Source organism: Centroberyx affinis, unplaced genomic scaffold, assembly GCF_046629955.1.
Source record: "Centroberyx affinis isolate AG114_WGS23_722 - 3 ecotype Tasmania unplaced genomic scaffold, CSIRO-AGI_Caff_v1 ptg004101l_1, whole genome shotgun sequence".
Lineage (NCBI taxonomy): Eukaryota > Metazoa > Chordata > Actinopteri > Beryciformes > Berycidae > Centroberyx > Centroberyx affinis.
Genome location: NW_027281880.1, coordinates 70,525 through 95,000, shown reverse-complemented (window position 1 = coordinate 95,000; position 24,476 = coordinate 70,525). Strand labels below are relative to the sequence as shown.

General features: G+C 39.8%; 1 protein-coding gene across 1 annotated transcript in view; it reads left to right on the top strand.

Annotated features, from left to right (window-relative positions):
* LOC139663712 (F-actin-uncapping protein LRRC16A-like) overlaps positions 1-24,476 on the top strand; it is a 123,146-nt gene that overhangs the window by 39,183 nt on the left and 59,487 nt on the right. Inside the window, exons 3-9 of the mRNA XM_071542430.1 lie at positions 3,176-3,226; positions 15,008-15,067; positions 16,405-16,526; positions 17,637-17,734; positions 18,496-18,566; positions 18,761-18,834; positions 19,269-19,344. Of these exons, the coding sequence (XP_071398531.1) occupies positions 3,176-3,226; positions 15,008-15,067; positions 16,405-16,526; positions 17,637-17,734; positions 18,496-18,566; positions 18,761-18,834; positions 19,269-19,344 (552 nt within the window). The remainder of the gene's footprint in view (positions 1-3,175; positions 3,227-15,007; positions 15,068-16,404; positions 16,527-17,636; positions 17,735-18,495; positions 18,567-18,760; positions 18,835-19,268; positions 19,345-24,476) is intronic.

Genomic DNA, 24,476 nt, shown 5'->3' with positions numbered 1-24,476 from the left:
GTATGAGAAACGTCAGGAGTCATAATGATTTTTTTTTCTATAATTTAGCCTACACTGTTTGAAGTGGAGCAAAAGAGAAACAGAGATTAAACAGAGATTAGATAGCTAGTTGACATTTTAACACCAAAATTATATTAATGAAGAAAACAACAACATTAGGCCATACATTAGGCTACATTTCATCCTCAGCGGGATGTTGCCAGGCAACAAAATAAACGGGAAGTCGAGATTAACCTAGTTTGAATTTTGTTGTTGAAGTGGCAGGTAGTCACCGTCAAAGGGAGGAAGCTCTTTGTGTGTCTTTCTCAGGAAAGCCCAGATCAAATTTGACTAAGGATCATGGGACTTAGAGCACAAAGGCGTTTTACTCTAGAATGTGCTGAATTTTGTGCAGTGGCTCATAATTTGATTACTGCTTTGGGTGGTAATCTATGCTGGTAAAGGAAACAGGATAACTGCTTAGGCTGAAACACACACACACACACACACAATTCTGGGTAATACATGCCTTATTTCTATAAAAGAATACCAGTTCTGCTTTTAAAGACTTAGTCAGTTCAATAATATGTTTTTTGTGTGTCTATGTGTGTTTTTAGGTGGATTTTTATGGATTTTTATGGCATTCCAGCTTTATTTGATAGTATGCAAAGATGGGAAAGAAACAGATGACATGTCACACACGTCATGAGCCAGATTTCAGGGCGAGCAGCTGTGTTTTGTTTTAAAGAAGATACAGTGTGACTCTAACTGTAATTGCTTTAAAGGTCGGTCTTCTCGGTGTGTTGGGATATTTTTTCTTGACAGGAGGATAACCCAGTGGAGGGAAAGACAGCACCCTGCACAGTTAGTGTCATCCCGCCTGAAGCACCGGCCCCGAGAAACTGTCCCGCACATGACCTCAGCTTTTAAACCTCGCACTGTGTGAACTTAAGGCGGAAAAACCCATTCTGTGTGTGTTGGCTTTAAAGTTCAGCCTTTTTTCCTCTCTTTTCCTAGCTTAGAATTATACTGGATATAGTATTTCATAGTGCATTATGATAATCTACTTTGGTACTAGGCTTGGGCGATATCCAAAATGTAATATCGCGATGATGTCCCGCCAAAATATTCCGATATAGTGATATATAGATATCGATATATACTAGGGCTGGGCGATAATTCGATATTATCGTTTATCGTCTTTCAGTGGAATCATATCGTGATGATATGAAGATATTTTGATATCGTGACACACATTTCTGCTGTCTAAATTGATGATGAGAAGCAAAGTTTACTTAAAAACTCTGAAAAAATGAGGTATGGTAGGAATATTATTTGAATATTTCAGTTTTGTTTGACATCACACCTAACGTTACCATTCGCTTCAATGAGATGAACATTAATTTGATTATTTAACGTGATTTTGCATACATGAACCATATCGTGATATATATCGATATCGAGAAAAATCCTTATGATTATCGTGATATTGATTTCAACCATATCGCCCAGCCTTAATATATAGTGTCTATGAGTTTTTTTTTCGTGTTTTTTTTTCTTTTAAATTTTATTTTATTTCTTCTTATAGAAATCATTGTTATTATTATTATTATTATTTATAGCCTAGACATCTGATCTTACTATTCAAGCATTGGAGGAAACAATGGACATTTGGTGTAATGTATCGATACCACAGAAAATATCACGATCGTCACAAAATATCGCGATATCGGCCCAAGCCTATTTGCTACGCCAAAAAAATGTCTATACCACAGAATTTTGCATCGTCACGGTCATGAATGTCTCAATATGGCCGAGACTCAAAGGTTTGGATTGTGGAACACACACAGCGCTGGAATGTTGTTGACGTCTTTGTCATGGCTGGCACACGGGCTTTCTGAGTCACACGGGGTTGTGCAAGTCATGCCTAGAAACAGTATCACGCATTCTGTGGGAGCCGTCTGAAGGAAAACCAAGCCGAGTGACCTTTCAGGGCTGTTTATCTAGATCGGAATGTCAAGTTTATGCATTCCGGTTGAGTCTCCTCTCCTCCTCTCCTCCTCTCCTCCTCTCCTCTTCTCCTCTCCTCTCACCGAGCGGCTACAGCTAATAAACAGTGGCAGTCGGTGTCCAGTTCGCTCAGCGGGCAGGGCCGACGCAAACAAGAAACCTCACCACACTGACCTGTAACGGCTTCATTCACACAGCGGGTGCTCCGGTAAAAAAAAAAAAAAAAAAAATCTGCCTCCTCATTACCGACTGGAGATTTCAGCAGTGGTGGAAGAAGTATTGAGATCTTTTACTTAAGTAAAAGTAGCAATACAACAATGTAAAGATACTCCATTACAAGTAAAAGTCCTGCATTCAAAATCTTACTTAAGTAAAAGTACATAAGTATTGGCAGCAAAATGTACTTAGTGTCAAAGTGAAAGTACTCATTATGCAAACTGTCCCCATTTAGAGAGTTATGTTTTTCATAAATTATTGGAATATTAATACTGATTTACTGGCATACGTGTACATGTAAGCAGCATTTTAAAGTTGTCAAGAAGAAGAAGTGAAGCTAATCTTAACAATTTAGCTATACTTTTCGGTAGTCTAATCTATAACAATGCTATTTTATAGTTATTTTATAAAGATGATCAAATGTTTTAAATATAAAATATTGATCTGAAAAGTAACTAGTAACTATAGCTGTGAATTAAATGTAATGGAGTAAAAAGTACAATATTTCCCTCTGAAATGTAGTGGAGTATAAGTACAAAGTAGCATAAAATGGAAATACTCAAGTAAAGTACACGTACCTCAAAATTGTACTTAAGTACAGTACTTGAGTAAATGTACTTAGTTACTTCCCACTGGATTTCAGCTACATGTAAGAGGCTCCCCTGTCTTTTTTTTTTTTGTTTGAAGTGTGAAATTTAAAGGCCAGGCACTTGTTCTTCCACCACCTCTCTAAATGAAATCTGTAATGAAAGTCTGTTTGACTGTTTTTTTTCGAGTGGAGGAATGCTGCTCCCTTGTCGTCTTTCCTCTTGTTATTTCCCTCTCTTTTCATGGTGACGGAGATGTTCGGGAGTCACGAGGCTTTTCATCTCTCATCAGTCAGGAGAGCGCTCTGTGTTCTTGTCATACAGAGTGTATATTTACAGCTACGTGCTCATTAGTGTTTGTGTTTTCTCTCTGTGTGTCTCAGGCCCTGGCGTCTCATCGAGCCTACCTCCTGACAGCCCGCATTCCCGCCAAGGTAAGACCGGCTTCCGACACGATTTCTGTGGGAACTAAAGTGAAAAAAAACACAATCATTTTGGGACCCAACCCACTTGTAGGTCCCAACCCCAGCCAATTAAATATGTCGCACACTTCCTTTTATTGTCAATACACCTCCTCTCCTTTTCTTTTTTTTTTTGAAACGTATTTTTTATTTGGTTATTTCTCACATCCCCTTTTACATCAAAAATATTTCAGCATAGCTTGACAGTTTCCTTTACAAGGGGTTACAATTTTTGTAGAGTTTTATATATCTGAACAATTCAACATGAAAATATCAAATATGATATGAAATATGAAAATAACAAATTGAAATAATAATAATAACAATACTGAAAATAACCTAATAACGTAAATAACACAAACATATCAAAACAAAACTAAACATGGGTTATATACAAGTTCACCTTACATAGACATACATATTCAGTCCAGTATACATAGGAAAATATCCATATTATTTATCAAAAAATAAAAAATAAAATTGCTGCTGTTAATAATATTTGTAAGAGATACATCCTTTTCCTACTGTGAATTACATCCCAAGAATTGCTATTAGAGGGTCTTTTACCAATTCAACATCTAATACTTTGTTCACAGTGGTAAAAATTGATTTCCAAACCTCCTCTCCTTTTCATCGCTGTCAAATGAAAACCTTGTAACTCTAATTTTGTCGAAACCCTAACCCGAGTTGAAAGATCACATGGTCCTATGGGCTCAGAAAATTGATGACAAAATCCTTTTGAAACCAATTGGAAAAACTAAAAAAAAAACAAGGCTGCTTTTCTTAGACATTTTGGAAATACGAGTTTTTCACCAAACAACAATATACAATTTTTTCCTCCTTCACGAGACTTCCCCTGATCAACATGCATGTGTGTTCTTGTCATCCCAGTAGATTTATTGTGTATGTATGTACTGTAGTGTACAGTATATGTGTGTGTGTGTGTTTTGCGTGGGTGATATTATGAGTAGAGTGAGCTTAATACAGTGGTAGCTCTGTGTGTGTGTGTGGTTACAGTGCAATTATATGGCTGGTTAACAAGCTGCTGTTTTTTTTTTTTTTTATATGGAACTGAATCTGTGCCACAATACAGCACAGATGGCAGCTATTAGCAGCGTCACCAGCAATGAAACAACTATCATTATCTTCACCAGCACCATTATCACTGCCACCGCCACCACATCCATATTCAAAACCATTAGCGCAATAACACAATGCAGATGTGCACTGTGGCTTCCATCACCGATCCAACTACTATCATTATCACTATCACCATCATTTGCTCCTCACCAGTGTTTCCTCTCCATCAGACTTGAGCTAGACGGTCCAGCCCACCAGATCTACCACAACTGGAAAATTCCCTTACAAACTTGAAAATGCAGTGAACCTTCAATGTAAAAGTGTATCATAACTTGACATATATAGAATAAATGTTGTATTTTTGCCCCTCTGCTTGTCGATAACCACTCACATGTGAAGTTAGACGGCTTCAAAGAGAGAGATGTAGGCTGTGGTGCTGCTGGTTTTATCCAAGAAAATCAATATAAATATATATCCAATTTAAGTATGGAGACATTTTTCTAGGTAGTGTGCAAATAGCATTGAGAGGAAAAGCTGTGTTAGCTGTATTATTATTCCTAGACGGTTTACTAACTATTCACTGTTGTTTGCGAAATATGCAAAAAAAAAACACATACTACTAGGTAGGGCTGGGAGATAATTCAATATTATCGTTATCGTCTTTCAGTGGAATTGTATTGTGATGATATGAAGATATTGTATAGCGTGATACATAATTCTGCTACGAGCTAATTTTATTTCAAATCTCTGACAAAATGCACTTCAGTGCAATGAATATCAATTTGATTATTTAACATGTGATGTTGCATAGATAAGCCATATTGTGATATCCCACTACTATAATTGGAGAGCGGTTTGTGTGTTTGTGGAGAGGAGGAGAGGAGACAAGGAGAGGAGAGGAGAGGAGAGGAGACAAGGAGAGGAGGAGAGGAGGAGAGGAGAGGAGACAATGAGAGGAGAGGAGACAAGGAGAGGAAAAGAGAGGAGAGGAGACGAGGAGAGAGGAGAGGAGAGGAAGAGATGAAAGGAGAGAAGAGGAGGAGAGGAGACAATGAGAAGAGAGGAGAGGAGAGGAGGAGACGAAAGGAGAGGAGATGAGGAGAGGAGAGGAAACAAGGAGAGGAGAGGAGGAGACGAAAGGAGAGGAAAGGAGAGCAGGAGAGGAGACAAGGAGAGGAAAGGAGAGCAGGAGAGGAGACAAGGAGAGGAGGAGACAAGGAGAGGAGGAGAGGAGACAAGGAGAGGAGAGGAGGAGAGGAGAAGAGAGCAGGAGATGAGACAAGGAGAGGAGAGCAGGAGAGGAGACAAGGAGAGGAGAGGAGGAGAAAAGGAGAGGAGAGGAGAGACGAGGAGAGGAGAGAGGAGAGGAGAGGAGACAAGGAGAGGAGGAGGTTATAAATTCTAGTATATTGATATTGAAAGAAAAACAAATATATCGCCCAGCCCTTCTCTAGTCTCTCAAGTCCCTTCTCTGTTTGATGGTAGGATGTGGTTGCTTTTCAGTTGCTCTTTAAATAATCAGTCGAATATTAGGACACAAGCTTTCATTCTAGATATTAAAAATGGAAGATTGTATCCAGATTGTATCAGCAGCCTGTGACAGATTAGTCATTTGGCTTTCCATGGAGAATAATTGCCCAATCCTGCTCTACATTCATTCAGCAGCAGAAGTCCCTTACTATAAAAAATGCCATAAAATATCACAAAAAAACATTATATAGTCACACCCCCCACACACACAATCACATACACAAAGCAAATACTATGATTCAAGTTGTTATTAGTATTATTTAAATAGGATTGTGATTGCGTGTGGAAACGGACTGTAAACCAGCATTGGACCTATCTGGACTGCCGATTCCCACTGAGAAGAACAATGAATAGCGCTTATTTCCCCCCCCCCCCCCCCCCCCAAAGTCATAAAAGCACATAACATCACGTCTTGTCCCGGGTCCAGGAAATACTTACAGCGGCCCCGGTCGATACGATGCCCCGAGGGGCCGTTTACCTGATTGATCGGTTGCTTGAAAACTGATTTATAGGCTTACTGGGGGGGGTAAAAGAGACCCATAAAGAACAATCCCAGTGGACCACGCTTCAGATGACGTCACATGATAGATAATTTTTTTCACGTGTTTCCAGTGTTACGGGGGCTGTTGGTTCATGAGCTGTTTGTTTAGCTGGCTCTGCATCTGCTTTCTATCCGTCTCCTCTCTCTTCTGACCTGGGAGGGATTAGACACCTGCTAGATTAGATATGGTCTTGCATATGGTTTCTGAGAGTCATTTGCTCTCAAATTTATGTTTGATTTTTGGGGGGGAAAAAGTCTCTTAGACATGAGGTGAGGGAGTGTAGATCAGTGGTTCTCAACCTTTTTCATAACAATTTAGTCCACATTAGGGCCACGGACCCCCATTTGATGAGAGAGTGTCTCTTGGACCCAAATCTGAGAATATTTTTATTGTTAGATATGATTTTGTCCAGAATTCCATGACTATCTGTATTGTTGATAGAGAGATAACAGAGAAACTATGATCAAAATACTCATTCTTCTACATTCTCTAATTGTGTTAACTTTGTGTAAATGAAGTAATGTTGAAGTTTAACACTTTTTAACACAATTTTCCGGGGACCCCCTGGAACCCCCTGGAACCCCCTCAGGGACCCCTGGTGGTCCCCGGACCCCACGTTGAGAACCACTGGTGTAGATTAGCTCTTTCTCTATCTGTCTCTGTTTTTTTCCAGACTGGAATAGGCTTGGGCAATTTTAATATCGCGATACTGTCCCGCCAAAATATCGCGAAATACGATATAAATTTGACAAAAACGTACAATTTTTTTCACTTTAAGTATGACTATTTTTGTTTTTTTACTATCTTACCACTAGCAGATTGTAGCTTGATAGGTGGATATCGCAGGAAATATCACAAGATTCACGAAATATCGCGATATTTCATGAATATCGCGATATTTCGATATAAATTTGACAAAAACGTAAATTTTTTTCACTTCAAGTATGATTTCTTTTTTTTTTTTTTTACTATCTTACCACTAGGAGATTGTAGGTTGATAGGTGGATATTGCGGGAAATATCACAAGATTCATGAAATATCGCGATATTCATGAAATATCACGATATTCACAAAATATCGCGATACTCAATACTACCGAATATCGTCCCAAGCCTACACTGGAGGCAGAATCCCTGTAAACCCTTGTACGTCTTTCCCTGGCAACCTACCTCTTATCCTCCTCTTCTCTCCCCGTCCGCTGAGCCAGATTACTCCCACAGATCACCTTTGCTCTCCTCCTCTTCCTCTCCTCTCCTTTTTAAGCCTCTCGTTCGGCGCTCACACTCTCATCCTCCCCTTCTCTCTCTCTCTCTCTCTCCAATCCAGCTTACCCCTTCTCACCTGCTTTACCTTTCTTCCTCTATCTCTCTCCTCATCCCTGTCTCTCTCTTTCTCTCTCCCCCCCTCCCTCTCTCTTCCTCCATCCCTCTTTTTCCCTCTCTCCCTTCTCACCTCATATAGATTCCAGGTCACCGTGCCATAGGTCAGCAGGGGATTTTAATTAGGGCTGGGCAATATATCGATATTATATCGATATCGTGATATGAGACAAGATATTCTATTATTTGCCTTCACCCACTTAGTCATTATATCCACATTACTGATGAATATTTATCAAAAATCTCATTGTGTAAATATTTTGTGAAAGCACCAATAGTCATCCCTACAATATTGTCGCAATATCGATATCGAGGTATTTGGTCAAAATATCGTGATATTTGATTTTGTCCATATCGCCCAGCCCTAATTTTAACCTCCGAGGTTTCAATTAAATCCAATTGAATCCAATGCTTATATAAAATATAACCTGTGTAGGATTTTCTCTCATAGTCATTTATGTTCAGTGTCAACTTCATGATCGATTTTCATTCCCACATCTTCAGATCTTAGTTAAATAAATTGCTCATTGAAACCCTGAGATATTATGTGACTTGAGGATCTTTCTGTGCTCAGCTTTCCACATGATGCTGTCAAAAAGTGTAGGCATTGTGTTTTGTGAGCTCTCTAGCTGCAGGGTGTCATTGTCCCGACATGAAGGCTGCTCGCCTCCCATCAAAAAGCTGACTGTTCTTTGTCCCTTCTATCGATCTTTTGATGTGAAATCTACTATTACGGTCTAGATGAGTCAACCGACTTCAGCTCACTGTCCCGAAACACACGCTATCGACTCTATTCCCTCCCCGGATTCAGTGAAACGCATCCAAGTCGAGGCTGTTTTTAGCGTTTATTTATGTGTCTGGCCGTCTTGACTGTGGGCGGCGTCTTTGATCCGGGCCTGTCTGTGAAAGTGGAACGCCAGAGAATCCGGTCCGAAACGCACGGGAGAACGATCCGTAGGTGGGGATTTCATCGGTATTCCGAACGGAGCCCAAGGCCTGTAGCAGTAAACTCTCTGTTAAACACTTAATGCGTATCTCTCTTCTTCAGGAGTTTGTTTAAATTCCCCTCTAGCTCTCTCATTGAGTTCTCAGTGGGCTTTGTCTCTGTGTGTGTGTGTGTGTGTGTGTGTATGTTTGCAGAGAAGGTCTCTGACTGATGGTTTGGCTCCTCTTGAGAAGCTGCAGGGCCGTACAATCTGTCAGTGTCTTTCAGCCCCCAAGCGCACACACACACACACACACACACACACACACACCCTCATCCACTATGCTTTACCCTCTTCACTCTTTGCTGTGTATTTGAATCGACTGTGCCTCTACAGATATGGCTGGAGGAGCTGTAGGCGGCACTCCAGTGTCTACTCTTTCATCCCTGTCAGTCTGTCACAAGCTCTTCTTTCTCTCTGTTTTCTCACTCCGTCGCTCTGTCTCTCTCATTAGCTCGTGCTCCTCTTGTTTCTCTTCTCCTTTTTCGTCTTACCTGTCCAAAAGCCAGCCGTTTGCCACGAATTCCTCCTCCTTACCGTTGTCTCCGTGTGAAGGGATTAGACAGGTGTAAGCTGCTCATGGGGAAAGTTGGAGCCGCTTCTACTTTAGCCTGTGAGACTTTAGCATTTTATAGTGTTTAGTAGGGCTGAACAATTAATCGAAATTTTATCGAAATCGCAATATGGCCTACTGCAATTTCCAAATTCCAGGAGGCGCAATATTTGTTAAAGGTGAAATGTGTGTCAAAATACCATTTTAAATGAAATATTGTGGTGCTGCAGAGATGTCCTGGCCTACACATCATATTCTACAGACTTAAGAAAACATCTTTGTTTGGTACAGATCCCCGCAAAAATCACACCATAATCATTTTAATAGGTTTTTCAATGAAAATGAGAATAATGATGTAAAAATGATCATTCCCTCTAATATCGCAAATCATATCGCAGTTGCAATATTAGTCAAAATAATCGCAATTAGATATTTTTTCAAAATCGTTCAGCCCTAGTGTTTAGGATAATATTTATAATGCGTGGAATGGTACAACATAAAGTGAAATCTCACCAGGAGAAAAAAAATATTGTGTTTCAGTTAAACAAAACTGACACTTTGGTGGAGCAGCTGGGTTTGGAACATACAAGTAGGTGAGATAAACAAATGGCTAGCTGGGTCAAAAGATTTGTTTATAATAGGAGAACTTCAGAGTTCAACAGTGAATATGTGTGTAATCCTGACATGGTCTCTCTTTCACTTATGAATAATGCAGAAACAAACTGTCTTCCTCATCATCTTCCTATAACAACAACAACAAAAATAACAATTTTAAATCAAATTGTTAATAAAAATGCCCATAAAGCAGAGTTTGGGCTAGCCTTAGCAGGCTTTATCACAGCAGCTAGGCTCATTTTATGGAACTGGAAGTCTCCACACCGTCCGGAGTGGACGGATTGGCTGAGGCTAATGACTGAAACTGCCTCTTTTGAGGATATGATTGCCAGAGTGAATGATCTCAAAGGGAAATCTAATGTGGCCTGGAATCACTTCCTCATATACAGTATATTAAGGATGTAACATCTTAGAGTGTTGAGTTTTTCGTGGGCTAAGGTGGGGACTTATGCTACATATTCTATTATGTTGTATTAATGGAATACACCAAGTTTTTGTGAGTAGGGAGGTAGGGATTTATAGGTGTTGTCTTGACTGGATGCTTTGATTGACTTATATTATTTATTTACTTTTTTGTATTATTATTATTTTCATTTTATGTCTGTTTTTGTTTGTGCTTATGTTTCCATAGTTAGCTTTATCTGTTTCATTATTTCTGTGTGAAAAATGTAATAAAAAACTTAAATGACAAAAAAAAAAAATGCCAATGACTATGCCCATAGACAACATGAACTGTTTCTAAAATACTAATATCTACAGTTTACAGACTACAGTAAATTGCAGTTCACTGTAATTATTTGTACCTAAAAGGACAGCATTTTTCTTCACCCACCTTCAAATCATCCTCTGTACATACCCAAGACTACTAGCTGCAGTTTCCAGCAAAATGCAACGAAAGGAAAAGAGGATGAGAGCGGTAAAGGTGACAGACGGAAACTGAACGAATGAGTGAACGATGCAATTACTCAGGCATTTGGGTCCTCCCTGCGCCTCTCAGCATGATGTCCCGCCATTGGCTAGAGCTCATGCATTTGTCAGCATGCTCACTCACCATTGGCTAGCGCTCACTTCTCGGCGTGTTGCTGTGCTATAGACCCTTTTCACAGCAGCCATTTTGATGTGTCATAGCAGGGTAAACGCAGGTGTATCTAATAACATTAATGGTATGGTTCCATTCCATTTAGGTGTTCCAGTGCCGGGGGCCTTTTATTGTGCACTCTGGCTCATTGGAATGGCTGTGGAACACCTAAATGGAATGGAACCATCATTAATGTTATTACCGTATTTCCTCTAATAGAGGTCGGTAGTCAATTAAATGTCTACCTAACAAACCCCAACAGAAGCAGATCAGAAAACAAGGAGGCTTCGTACTAAAATATGAACAAATATACTTATCAAACAGAGGGAATTAGAAATAAAGGCCTGTCTCTAATATAAGCCTGCTTCCAATAAAGGCCTGGTCCCCTCTGGAGCTGAGGTAAATAAAGGCCTGGGCCAATATTAGAGGAAATACAGTAGTTACACCTGTGTTTACCCTGCTATGACACGTCAAAATGGCTGCTGTGAACAGGGTCCATATTGCAGTATGAAATGTAGTTAACTCTGAACACTGCATACTGTATACTACAAAATAGTTTACAGCAGATTGTTTGCAATATACAAAGAACTGTCAACACATTATATAATGGAACTACATAATATTTAACTTAGCCTGTATGCAAAAGAAGCTAGTAGCTAGTTAACTAGTTTGTTTAAAGTTGCTATTCACAGAAAAGTATGCTAAATTGACTTTCTCTGATTGTCTGACACTTTCTCATGATGGTCGAAAATTTCTGGACCCTAAATTGATGAAAACAAACCATAGAATGTATTTAAAATACTGGCTGACCCAGGTCTGCTACGAGCCTATATTTAAATCTAGCTAGCATACTATAGCTATTAGCCTATTTTCAAATTAAATTGCTCAGAGCTACTAGAATTAGAAAAAGTAATGAGCCGTCAGAGGCACCAACAGACTGCCACTTTAAATGTAATGATTAGGGATGCACCGATATGGAAGTTTTGGGCCGATACCGATAGCCGATTTTTCAAATGCCACAATCGGCCAATACCGATAGCCCGCCGATATTTTGTTTCATATTGACCCATTTGTGCCCTGCCAAAATAATCTATATTCTGCCCTTCATTATACTTTGCAATGAATATAGATTTAAGGATCAGCTTTTATTGTAACCACTTTCACATAACCAAAAATGCCCTTTTTGAAATTGAACTAAATAAATAGAAAGCAAATGAACATACAGATTTAAGGAACATCTTTTATTGTAACATTCTTTCACATAACCAAAAATGCCTTTTTTAATCTCATCTTTGGAACAGATTAGTGACGCAATATATGTTAATGAGTATCGGCCACTGCCATCGGTGGATTTAATCTTATCGGCCGATGAGCCGCTTGTAGCCAACAATGCAAAAATCGGCCATTTCCGATATTCAACCGATATATCTGTGCATCACTAGTAATGAGCCCAATAAATTACAACAGCAATCTGTTTGACTACAGTCTTACTGCTGTTGAGCATATTGGCTAGCATTGCAAGCATTGTGATATGCCTTGTTGTTCAAAGTGGGGTAACTCCTGTGCTTGTTTCTTCTTTATCAGAGCAACTCGTTATGAACTGAGCTATGACTTCTGTTTCCAGGTGTCATTAGAAGATATATCAGACTCCTTTCCTTTTGTCTAATCATCCCACTCCATTATAATATTGGGAAAGGGGCTTGTCACAGATGAGTGGAAGTGTGTATGTGTACTACATTCGCATTGTGCCACAGATGGAGACAAATTATTATCGGGGAATTATTTCCAGCTCACAGACTGAACATGAGTGAGTAACCGCGATCGATATTGAAATAAACAGGTGTGCGCATGAATGCACACTCACACACACACACACACACACACACACACACACACACACACACACACACACAGTCAGACAGTAGTAGACAGTCTGCTCTTATCCTCTCTCTCCTCTCATCTCTGAGCCAAGCCTCAGGAGCAGTGCCCACCTGGAATAGTCTGGCCTCTCTCCCTGGCCTGCCCTCAGGCTCTCTGTGTGTGTGTGTGTGTGTGTGTGTGTGTGTGTGAGGGAGAGAGAGAGATAAATAATATACTGTAGCCCGCATTTATATGCAGGTGCCCCTTTTTACGTCAAAGGGCTTCTTTTCCTGCCCTTTTTAGGTATGGAGAGGCAGGCGGCTGCTCTTCTTTGTTTTCTTTGTCGTGGAACACTCTCTCCAAACAGAAATGGAAAATGTGGATGTAAGACTGTTCTGGGCGACTTGGTTTGAAAAGCCTGTCTTTTATATGTGAATAGAGAGTGTAGATAAGGACTTTAGAGTCTGTTTTTTGTCAAAGCTGGAGTCAAGTCACTATCAATTCAGGGAGCAGATTTTCTTCAAAATTTTAAATACTGAGAAAGGAAGAAATTACGAGAGAACGAGAAGTCTTTAGTATCCACCCTGTTAAAAAGTACATGGAATTCATAATACCTAGTAAGCAAATGAACAGTGCTTTTTACTTACACTTTAAAAGACTTATCCCAGTACTTTTAAAAGAAAGCTAAAAACTTATCTCTTCACTTAAGCCTTTAACTAGCTCTGACTTTCCTAATACAGGCCTGAAACTCTTTTTATGCATTCTATGTACTCTATTTTTGTACTTTATTTTTACTATTATTATTCAGTGGGTTTTATTTTCCATCTTATGTTATGCATTCCTCATTTGTATCATATTTTTACTATTATTATCAAGATCTCCATCTTATTTTACATGAATTATGGCATTCTATCCCTGTTTTTATGCTCATTCTATGTCTATTTTCACATGAAGATGCATTCTATGTATTCTATTCTCATATTTATCTTATTTTCCCTATTCTCATCAAGTTTTATGTGAAGCATTTGGAGCATGTAATTTCTTTGTTGTAAAGCACTTTGAGCTGCATTTCTTGTATGAAAGGTGCTATACAAATAAAGTTTATTATTATTATTATTATTATTATTATTACTCTGGTACTGGGATTAGTGGGGTAATTGAGATACAGAGTTCAGCATTAAAGTCATTGTTTCTCATCTGTTTTAGTTTTGTTGCTTTAACCTAAAAAAATGTGTCTAATGCTGTCTAAAGTGTGTGAGTCAGCATCGGTGTTGAGAAACAAGAAACTACTGGATCCCAACCTATTCATTATAGAACAGCCCTATTTTTACACTCCGTCCCTCAGTCTCACACTCACCGGACCAGACTCTTATTATTATGCGCGCTCGCTCTCACGCAAACACACACATTCTCGAACAAATGCAATGCATACCACATCTGCACACACACTCATTCAACCACAGACACAAATATCATTATCTTTGTCTGACCCCTCCCCCTTGAACAGCTGTAAAATGTTGTTTTGTTGTGTGTCATGCCTCATATTACTCATATTGGACCTCATCAGCCATTGATTCAATATTGCACTTTTTTAACTTGGATTGAATTTTCTTAAGGCTCATGGAAATATTTTATATATTTTGTGCTTCCATTTTCCCCTGGCATATAGAGAGAGATATTAAAAGATACAGATTCAGTAAAGACTCATAAAAGGTTCAGTGTGTCAGGAATCTATTGCTGTATATCAGTGGTTCTCGACGTGGGGTCCGGGGACCACCAGGGGTCCTTGAGGGCATCCCAGGGGGTCCCCAGTAAACTGATGAATCGTTAAACTTCATTATTTCATTTACAAGAACAATTATAGAATGTAGGAGACTGACTATTTTGATCATAATTTCACTGTTATCTCTCTACCTTCAATACAGATAGTCATGGAGTTCTGGACAAAATCATATCTAACAATAAAAATATTCTCAGATTTGGGTGTGAGGGACAAAATCACATCAAATGGGGGTCTGTGGCCCTAATGTGGACTAAATTTGGGGTCTTTGATATGAAAAAGGTTGAGAACCACTGTTGTATATAATGTAGCCCACGGTGTGTGTTAATGGTGTTTCTTTCTCTCTTTTAGGTGGAACACTCCTTTAATTATCTGGAGATCCAGGGGATTGCTTGTAACAAGCCTACACAGGTACAGAACCACAGACCAAATGACAGTCCAGAGCACATCATGTTAACACACATCATGTTAAAGACACGCAAAACACGACAATGTGCTTTAACTGGTGGTATATACTGTTGTTACATACAGTATAGCTACACATATGGGACAGAGGATTGTACTGTATTGTATTGTACATTAGTGCTGGGCGATAATTCAATGTTATCGTTTATCGTCTTTCAGTAGAATCATATTGTGATGATATGAAGATATTTTGATATCATGACACACATTTCTGCTGTCTAAATTGATGATGACAAGCAAATTTTACTTAAAAACTCTCATAAAATGAGGTATGGTAGGAATATTATTTGAATATTTCTGTTTTGTTTGACATCACACCTAACATTACCATTCGGTTCAATGGGATGAACATTAATTTGATTATTTAATGTGATTTTGCATACATGAACCATATCGTGATATATATTGATATTGAGAAAAATCCTTATGATTATCATGATATTGATTTCAACCATATCGCCCAGCCCTAGTCGTGTTTACTGGCAGAGGAAGAACAATTTAAAACCACATTTGTTAATATTTGAGGAAATGCATTTGGCCAATTATACAACTCTAATAGCTGTATTACAGTGTTTTATGGTGGATTTTTCCTTTGAAGGCAGTGTCTCTAATCACTGTGGGTATGAAGCAAAATCTCTGGAACACTAGAATAATCCTTACAGAATCTGTTATTCATAAGTGACCTGGGCCTCGATATCAGAGTTTTCCATACCTGGCTTATTGACCGTACAGCCTGCTACCTGTCAGTCAGCATGATCTACCTGCCAAATATGGTAATCCGTTGCCAACTGCAGCGTTTCTACAGCTCCACCTCTCTCACACTCATCTCAGGAGATGTCCATCCTCTTAATATCTATTGCAATCATACAAGACACTGATGGTCTCCCATGTTTTAAAAGTAGGATTATGGTAATTTTGGCCTATACAGGAAGCACATAGCGCTGTACATTAATTTCGTCACTGCTCATTTACATAATTGCAGTAAATGCTGAAATGGTTAGCTGGCCTTATTAGGGTTCTGGTCAAGTGGATAGATGGGGAGAAATATGGAATATACCTTACATAGATAGGAATATCAACCTCATAAAGTATTCTTGTAGCGTCTTCTCTTCAACTAGAATGAATGGATGGATCAAAGGGAATAGAGAAGCATTGTCCTTCTCTCTTTTGTAGCTAAACTAGTACAAGTGGTGGTGTATTCTTCTTGAAGGAGGTCTTATTGGAAGCATGAATGGATGAATGGAGGCCCGGGTCAGAGGTTAACACTGTCTCTGTCCCTCCAGCTCTCCATAGAGTATGAGCGGGGCTCCTTCTCCCTGAAGCTGCTCTCCACAGAGGAAGTCAATGAGGTGGTCGCTCACATAGGAAACTGTCTGCTCAGGATATGTCCTGGACTAGCACCCGGGTGAGTTTAAAGTGTGTGTGTGTGTGTGTGTGTGGCATCAGAATTTATACAGTTCTTCATAGGGCTGGACGATAATTCAATATTATCTTTTATCGTCTTTCAGTGGGATTATATTGTGATGACATGGTGATTTTTGGGATATCGAGACGCACGATTCTGCTGTCTGAACTGATGAGAACAAGCTCATTTTATTTAGTATGGTAGGAATATTGTGTGAAAATTTCAGTTTAGTTTGACATCACACACCAAACATTACCATTCAGTTCAATATGATGAACATTAATTTGATTATTCAACGTGATTTCGTTTATGTGAGCCATATCGTCATATATATCGATATCGAAAAAAATGATTATGATTATTGTGATATTGATTTCAACCATATCGTCCAGCCCTAGTTCTTCATGGATGTATCTACAACTACCAATAAAATCTGCAGATATAAACCAATTCACATATTTGGCCAAAGCATGGATTTAGGCAAATTCAGCCTATAATATTGGTTTTCAAACTACTCTGTCTGTGTGTGTGTGTGTGTGTGTGTGTGTGTGTGTGTGTGTGTGTGTGTGATTTGTGTGTGTATGTCTGAAAATGTTGCAGACATGACAAAATAATAGACACACACTTCTGACTTTATCTGAAGGACAGTGTCATCTTTCATCACCGGTTAATATCTATACCTCTGGCTATGGTTGAGGGAAACTAGCCACAGTATCAAAACAACATGTATACCTGTTTCACATATCATGTGAATGTGAAACTGCATTTTCATACGTTTCTGTGAGAACAGGAAGCATGGATATGAATGCAGAAATGAACATTGATGGAAGAGCCATGAAGCTACCGAGCCTCGTGATTGGACAGAACAAACACAGGCAGCGGCTGATGGGCTTTCCTTTGTGTTTTTGAGCCGCACTCGACTCAGATGCTACTTCAGTTTCAGTTCATAGCATTAGGTGTGAAGTTGTTTGGTTTAGTTAAGTGCGTGACTGTAATATAGTTTCATTTTCTTTGATTTGGAGTATCGACACTCCTAGCCGCATCATTTGAGAACAGTAGAAGTGCATGGGCAGTATTTTCAGAAGTCAGTGATCTGGTCTCTCCTCTCAGTAAAGTGATGAAGAAGCTATGCATGGAGCCTCCGGACAGGCTGAGCTCTCTGCAGACGCTGTGGGAGAACAACAAGCCCGCTGAGCCTGGACCCTGTGGTAAGGAGCTGCTTTTCTGCTGTATTGACTTGTAATGTATTGACTATGATGTGTGTGTGTGTGTGTGTGTGTATACACTGACTGTACAAAACATATCAAACTACAGACTACTATTTTGTTTCCTCCCTTTCTTCTACATCGGAAATATCAAACATTGAACTTCTCTCTCTCTAACTCTCTCTCTCTCTCTCTCTCTCTCTCTCTCTCCCTCTCTCTCTCTCTCTGTCTCTCTCTCTCAATTCAATTCAATTCAAATAAGCTTTATTGGCATGAATGGTAATCAACCGTCATTGCCAAAGCAGAACAATAAACAATTATATATGTAGTATACATATATACATACACATACGCATATATACACGTATATACATACATACATACACATACACGTACATAAAATATGTTAAATTTGTAAAAGAGGGTACAATTAGGTGATTAGATTCAATGCAATCCAGTGTCTTGTATTAACCAGAGGGATATGATAATATCAAAAATACAATAAAATAAAAAATAAAATTACAAATTAAATAGTCAGATTCTACTAACAATGGTCATAAATGTGAAATGTAACTACATAGTGTTACAATATTCAAGAAGTTCTAATTAACATTCATTTTTTCTCTAATATCATATATATGGCAGAGTGTTACATATTGTGCGGCTAAGTGTTTAAATTGTGGTTCTTCTCCTAAACAGAGTTCCATCAGTTCATCACATGTTTTTCCCTTTCTCTCTCTCTCTCTCTCTCTCCCTCTCCCCAGGTGGGTTTTCTCAGATGTACAGATGTGTGTGTGACTGGCTGGGCCTGCCTTACAGGGAGGAGGTGCAGTGGGTCAGTATCAAAAACTATAGCTTCAATGCTGTTTATCGTAAGATATCGCGGAATGACATAAAATGATGCTCTGTGCATAATTGATTCCTTCATCGGTTCTTTCCATATGCCCCATAGACTTAGCTGATGCATTCTTGTTTTTACCAACCCTAAAGTGTTTTGTTAACACTCCAGCTGTGATTGCTCTCTCCCAGGACGTAGACACCATCTATCTGACTCAAGACACCAGAGAACTCAACCTGCAGGATTTCAGCCATCTGGAGAACAGGTGAGACGAAGCGGTCTCACAGCAGGAGAGCCTTGCATGCCAATACAGACAAAGAAAATGTATATATTGCCATTGGCCATTCGCACTTATGCACTGCTGCACTTCTTTTAAAATGTTGTATTTTACGCATATGCATTCTATTCTAGTCTATTTTTTAACTTTTTATTATTATTATTCTTCAGTGGGTTTTATTTTCCATCTTATGTTATGCATTCCTCATTTTTTTTCTTATTTTTACTATTATTATCAAGTGGGTTTTATTCTCCATCTTATTTTACATTAATTATGGCATTCTATCCCTGTTTTTATGCTCATTCTATGTCTATTTTCATACAAATAAAGTTTATTATTATTATTATTATTGTTATTATTGGCCAGCAGAAACCATTTATCTCCTTGTATCTCCAAAAAGTATCTCTTGTTTTTTTCCTCAGAGATCTGGTGGCCATAATAGCAGTCCTGGAGTTCAACCAGTGGTTCACCAAGCTCTCCACTAAGGACTACAAACTGGTCAGTTCCCCTCCTAACTCACCTTCTGTCTCCTTCCTCCTCTTCATCTGCCTCACTGATCATGTTTGCTCATGTTGGGAGAACAAAAAAAACCTACACTTTTTCCACCTACACTTTCCATCCTCAGTCATTTTTTGCAAAAAGGTCATGTGCTCAAAAGTATACTAGAATGCTAACTCATTATCTTTCACCCCTCATTTGTTTTCTCTGCTCACTGACTCTGTCCACTCGAGCGGGAAGAACTGATATCTATTTAAAAAAGTGTAAAAATGTCCTTTCATCATCACCTCTTAAATTACCCATCCTGAATGTTCCTTCATCTGCTTATCCAGAAAGCTTTTATGTTGTTGTAGAGCCACTTTGAGTCCACAGTTTTTGTTGATGTGAAGAATAATGTTCAGACAGAGGGACGCTCTTATTACCCAGCTGCTGTCAGCATGCATTATATCAAATACCCACCAAAGTCAAACCCGGTCAAGAACATAGGGTCTGGGAAAAATATGAAATTTTAAAATGGAAACCGTGTAGGAACCCTGCCAATCATCTCACATATTCTGATATTTGTCTCTGTGAAGAACAATCTTCATCTATACAGTGATATGATCTAGTTAGCAGGGGCAAGATGTCTATCTGTGTAAATCATATTGAACAACCAGACAAAGTCTTCAAAACAAATCAAGGTCTGGGGAAAAAGTATGGAATTTTTTTAAATTGAAAATGTGTAGGAACCCTGTAGGGAGAGTGATTTCAGGACAGAAGCATGGAGATGGATGGATGTGTTTCTCAACTCTTGTCTGTCTGCCTGTCCATCCTCTCTTCACCACCGTTATCGTAAAGCTCCTACTGTACTGCACTGACTTGGAAAGGCTGATTTTGATGAAACCGGGTGGGGATGTGTTCTGGTTTCATGCGGGACGTCCTGTTTCACTCTGGGGGGGTGTTCAAGTCACCCCGACACCTGAGTACATCGTTGAACATCCTGTTGCAAAGTGTTCGTTTTATTGGCTGAGATGTTGATTCTGTGCGTCCTCTGTTGCAAAATGCTTCACACTGTTGGGGGCAAACATTTTGCACCGGAGCAAAACAGTGGAAGCTTTGAACGTAGCCCCGGTTATGTCTGTCCTGTCTCAATTCAACTCAGTTTTATTGGCATTGTCTCTACCTTTCTGCATCTTTCTGCCTTTGCCTAACTGTGTGTATAGCTGCCTGTACAGTACGTCTTTCCCTTTGTCCCCCTCCTCTCCTGTCTGTTAACAGAGGATCAGTCCAATGTTCCGGTGCGATAAGACCGTTAATCCCGACGAGACAAAGGGGCTCGATGGCTGAGGCCCCCCCCCCCCCCCCCCCCAGCGCTCCATCACTAACTCTCTGTCTCCAGGCTTCTCTCTCTCTCTCTCTCTCCCATTACCACACACAGCTTCCTCAGTCCAAAGCCATTATCACACACCTCCGTCACAGCCAGCTTCCACTATCCCCAATTCGAAAATAATCTCCCTGTGTGCATAAGAAGTGTGTGTATAGACAATCTTATACACACACACACACACACACACACACACACACACACGCAGGCACACGCACATCTTGTGTCCATCCAACTTGTATCCTTGTTATCCCAGATTAGTTTTGGTGCATTATAATGGAGCCCAAGGCTTTTGTGTTGGTAATTAGGTTTGCGTGTGTGTGTGTGTGTGTGTGTGTGTGTGTGTGTCCATGCAAATGTAAATGATCTGTAGTGTGTAGCTTTGCTTTGTTTTGGGGCCAGGTTGCTATAGTTACCACCTCTTGTGTTTTGGACAGTATGCGTCTAATGTGCTTGTCTGGTCATGAGACAGACCTAGTGAGTGTGTGTGTGTGTGTGTGTGTGTGTGTGTGTGTGTGTGTGTGATTGCACACTTATCTAGTGCTAAAGCAACAGAATATCTCCTTAGGCTTGCTTTTGAGGAATTATCTGTCCCATTTTCAAATGTTTTTTTGTGTGGAGAGACACAGATGTAGGGAGGTTAAGAGGAAGAATAAAAGCGGGACAGAGAGAGTGAGAGAGAGAAAGTGATGACAGTGGCAAGGCAGAACGAGGGGAATGAAAGGAGAAGTGTTGCGAGAGAGGGGTCAGAGTCGAGGTCAGCGGACAGAGTGAGAGAAAGAGAGAGAGAGGAGTAACAATGAGTCATAAGACAGCGGTAGAGAGACTGAACGAGAGACAAAGATGGAGAGGCGGAGAGGCGGATGGACAGAAGAGATGGACCTTGGGGGAACCAGTCTCTGAAAGTTAATTTCCCCACAACCAGGAAAAAGTGAGCTGATGTCCTAATTGATGAATAACTGAAAAGAGAGTTCAGTGAGGCAGTGAAAAAAAGAGTAGAAGAAGAAGAAGAAGTGAGCGAGAGATAAATACCCGAGCCTGGAGCTTAAATTACAGCCTAACCGTCTCTATCCAGGCAGATAAGAAATCACTGGAGGCACTGGAGTGGGGAATGGGATGCGCACACACACACGCACACACACACACACACACACACACACACACACACACACACACACACACACACACAGCTGGCTATCGAGGGATACTAGGCGAGGGATTATGATGCTCATCTTCAGTTCAATCAGGCTGTTTGTCTTGTGGTCTAATCAAGATGCTGGGCTGAAAATGAGAAGGGAGGAGAGAAGAGGAGAGGAGGGGAAGGGAGGAGGGGAGGAGGGGAAGGGAGGAGAGGAGAGGGAGACAAAGCTTGTGGTTAATAAATGGTTAAACGGTACAATACACACACTGACCGTGTCACTGCGTCAACAGTATTATTGTGGCTCCCATGGAATATACAGGCTTCTTTGTATGCTCTCTCTCTCTCTCTCTCTCTCTCTCTCTCTCTCTCTCCCTCCCTCTCTCACTGATTCCCTGGAATGCAACAACGACCCCGCTCCTCTCTCCCCCCCGCCTCGTCTTTTCTCGATTTCATCCCTCGCTACACCCATATTTCCCTTTTTTCCCCCTCTCTATTTTGCGTCATCCCTCACTGCCTGTCATCACTCTCTCATCACTCTCATTCTTCTTCTTCTTCTTCTTCTTCTTCTGTCGTTCTCGCCGTTTCCTCGGGACACGTGTGAACAACAGTCGCCTCTGTCGCTTTCTGCTCATCCCCGTCTCTCCCTCCCTCCCTCCCTCCCTCCCCATCGTTCCTCTCTCTCTCTCCCCACCATCTCTCCCTCCCTCTCTCTCTCTCCCACAACAGTGTGGGACAATGTCATCAGTGTTTGGCTGAGAGAAACAGGCCCTTTATAGCAGGAATGTCAAAAACAACCCAGTAAAGTGCTGTTATTATGATGATGGGAAATGTTTGTGGTATGAATGGACACATAATGAGAGATTTACTCTGGCACTGTAAGTTTGAATTAGGCCTGATCCAATATGAACATTTCATCATACGATTATCCTGGCCAAAATGATCGCGATACACGATATTATCCCGATAATTATTAATTATTATTATATTATTTTGACTTAGACTGTTAAATTCAACATAGGGAACCTCTTATTAAGACTTTTGGCTGTAAAATATTTAGCTTGCCCCGCTCTCCCCTACTGTAACATGCTTCAATTACTTGATACTTGTTACTTGTTACCTGTTACTTACTTGAACTTATGTAAAATATTTGACTTTTTTCTACAATTCACAATTATAAAATGCTTTTTTTAGATTTAAACGACACGTACAAATCCAAATAACAGTATCTAAAATAAGTAAAAATGAGTCTCAAACTTACCCATGTGACAACTTGCCCCACTCTCCCCTACTGTAACATGCTTCAGTTACTTGATACTTGTTACTTGTTACTTACTTGAACATATGTAAAATATTTATATAAAATATTTGACTTTTTTATTAGCTTTAATAAAAAAGTCAAATGACATAAAAATCCAAATAACAGCATCTAAAATAAGTAAAAATTTGTCTCAAAAAGTGTTACTGACCTGGATCCACTTTGACTCAGTCAGCAATATGAATATAACAATTTATTAGAGGAAAATAAAACATAAATAATGACAGAGGAGAGAGTCCTGGGCTGTACTTTGTGTTTTCGTTGGTGGCAGAGTAGTGACCAAGTCAACTTCGCTCGAGTCCCAAGTCGGTCTAAAGTCTTGAGGCACAAGTCTCAAGTCAAGTCCCAAGTCTAAATGTAGATTACCAAGTCAAGTCCAAGTCATTAATGTCAAGTCTCAAGTCTAAATGTAGAACAGCAAGTCAAGTCAGAACAAATCAAGAGTCCAGTATCAATTTAATATCTTAGAGAAAACTAAATATCTTTCATCATTTCAATGCAATATGGTTTTAATAGGATAAAAACTTGGTAAGAGCATCATGAGTTTGATTTCTATAGTCAGTTTCCACTTCAATAAATTCAATCATTCCATACAAATTCAGAAAACAGAATTTCAATTCAGTCGTCCGCTGGAACAAATCTCATCACTTTCAATCTGAGTCATTTACACAAACACAAGATCTCAAGTCAAGACTTTAGAAACCTTTTCAAGTCATCAAAGCACAAGTCAGAGTCAAGTCCCAAGTCACCAGAACCCAAGTCAAGTCTCAAGTCTTCTCTTCAAGCATCAAGTCAAGACTCAAATAACTAAAACTCTGACTCTGCATTATTGTCCCGTCCCTAGTTTGACTATATGACGTATTCACTGACAGTCAGGAAACAGTGAAGTGGGTCAGTGAACAGCTAGGTAGGGCACGTTTGAATTTTTCATCTTGCCTAAACCTGAGTGCTTTCTCTCCCCCGGCTCGCTCTCCTGCGGTGTCGGGACGAGCTGAAGTGGTTTCCCTGTGTTTCTTTAGGGGCTTTAGGAGACTTTAGGGAAACATGTCATGTGTGTTTGTTAGTCCTATGACCTGGCATGCTTTGGTCCAAATTTGTGAAGCTTCAACACCACTCATCCGAAGCTGTTTCACTGTCTGTCACAGAAACAAAGAAGAAGAAAAAACAAACTTAAATGTGTTTTTTTTAGCCTTGGAGCTGTTCTCAGCTACTTAGTATAATTTCCATGCTTTGGCTAGAAAGTTAAAAGATGGGCTCTTATCACATTTCTTCCTTTACTCTCTCACTCCCAGCATTCCTGTCACTCTCCACTG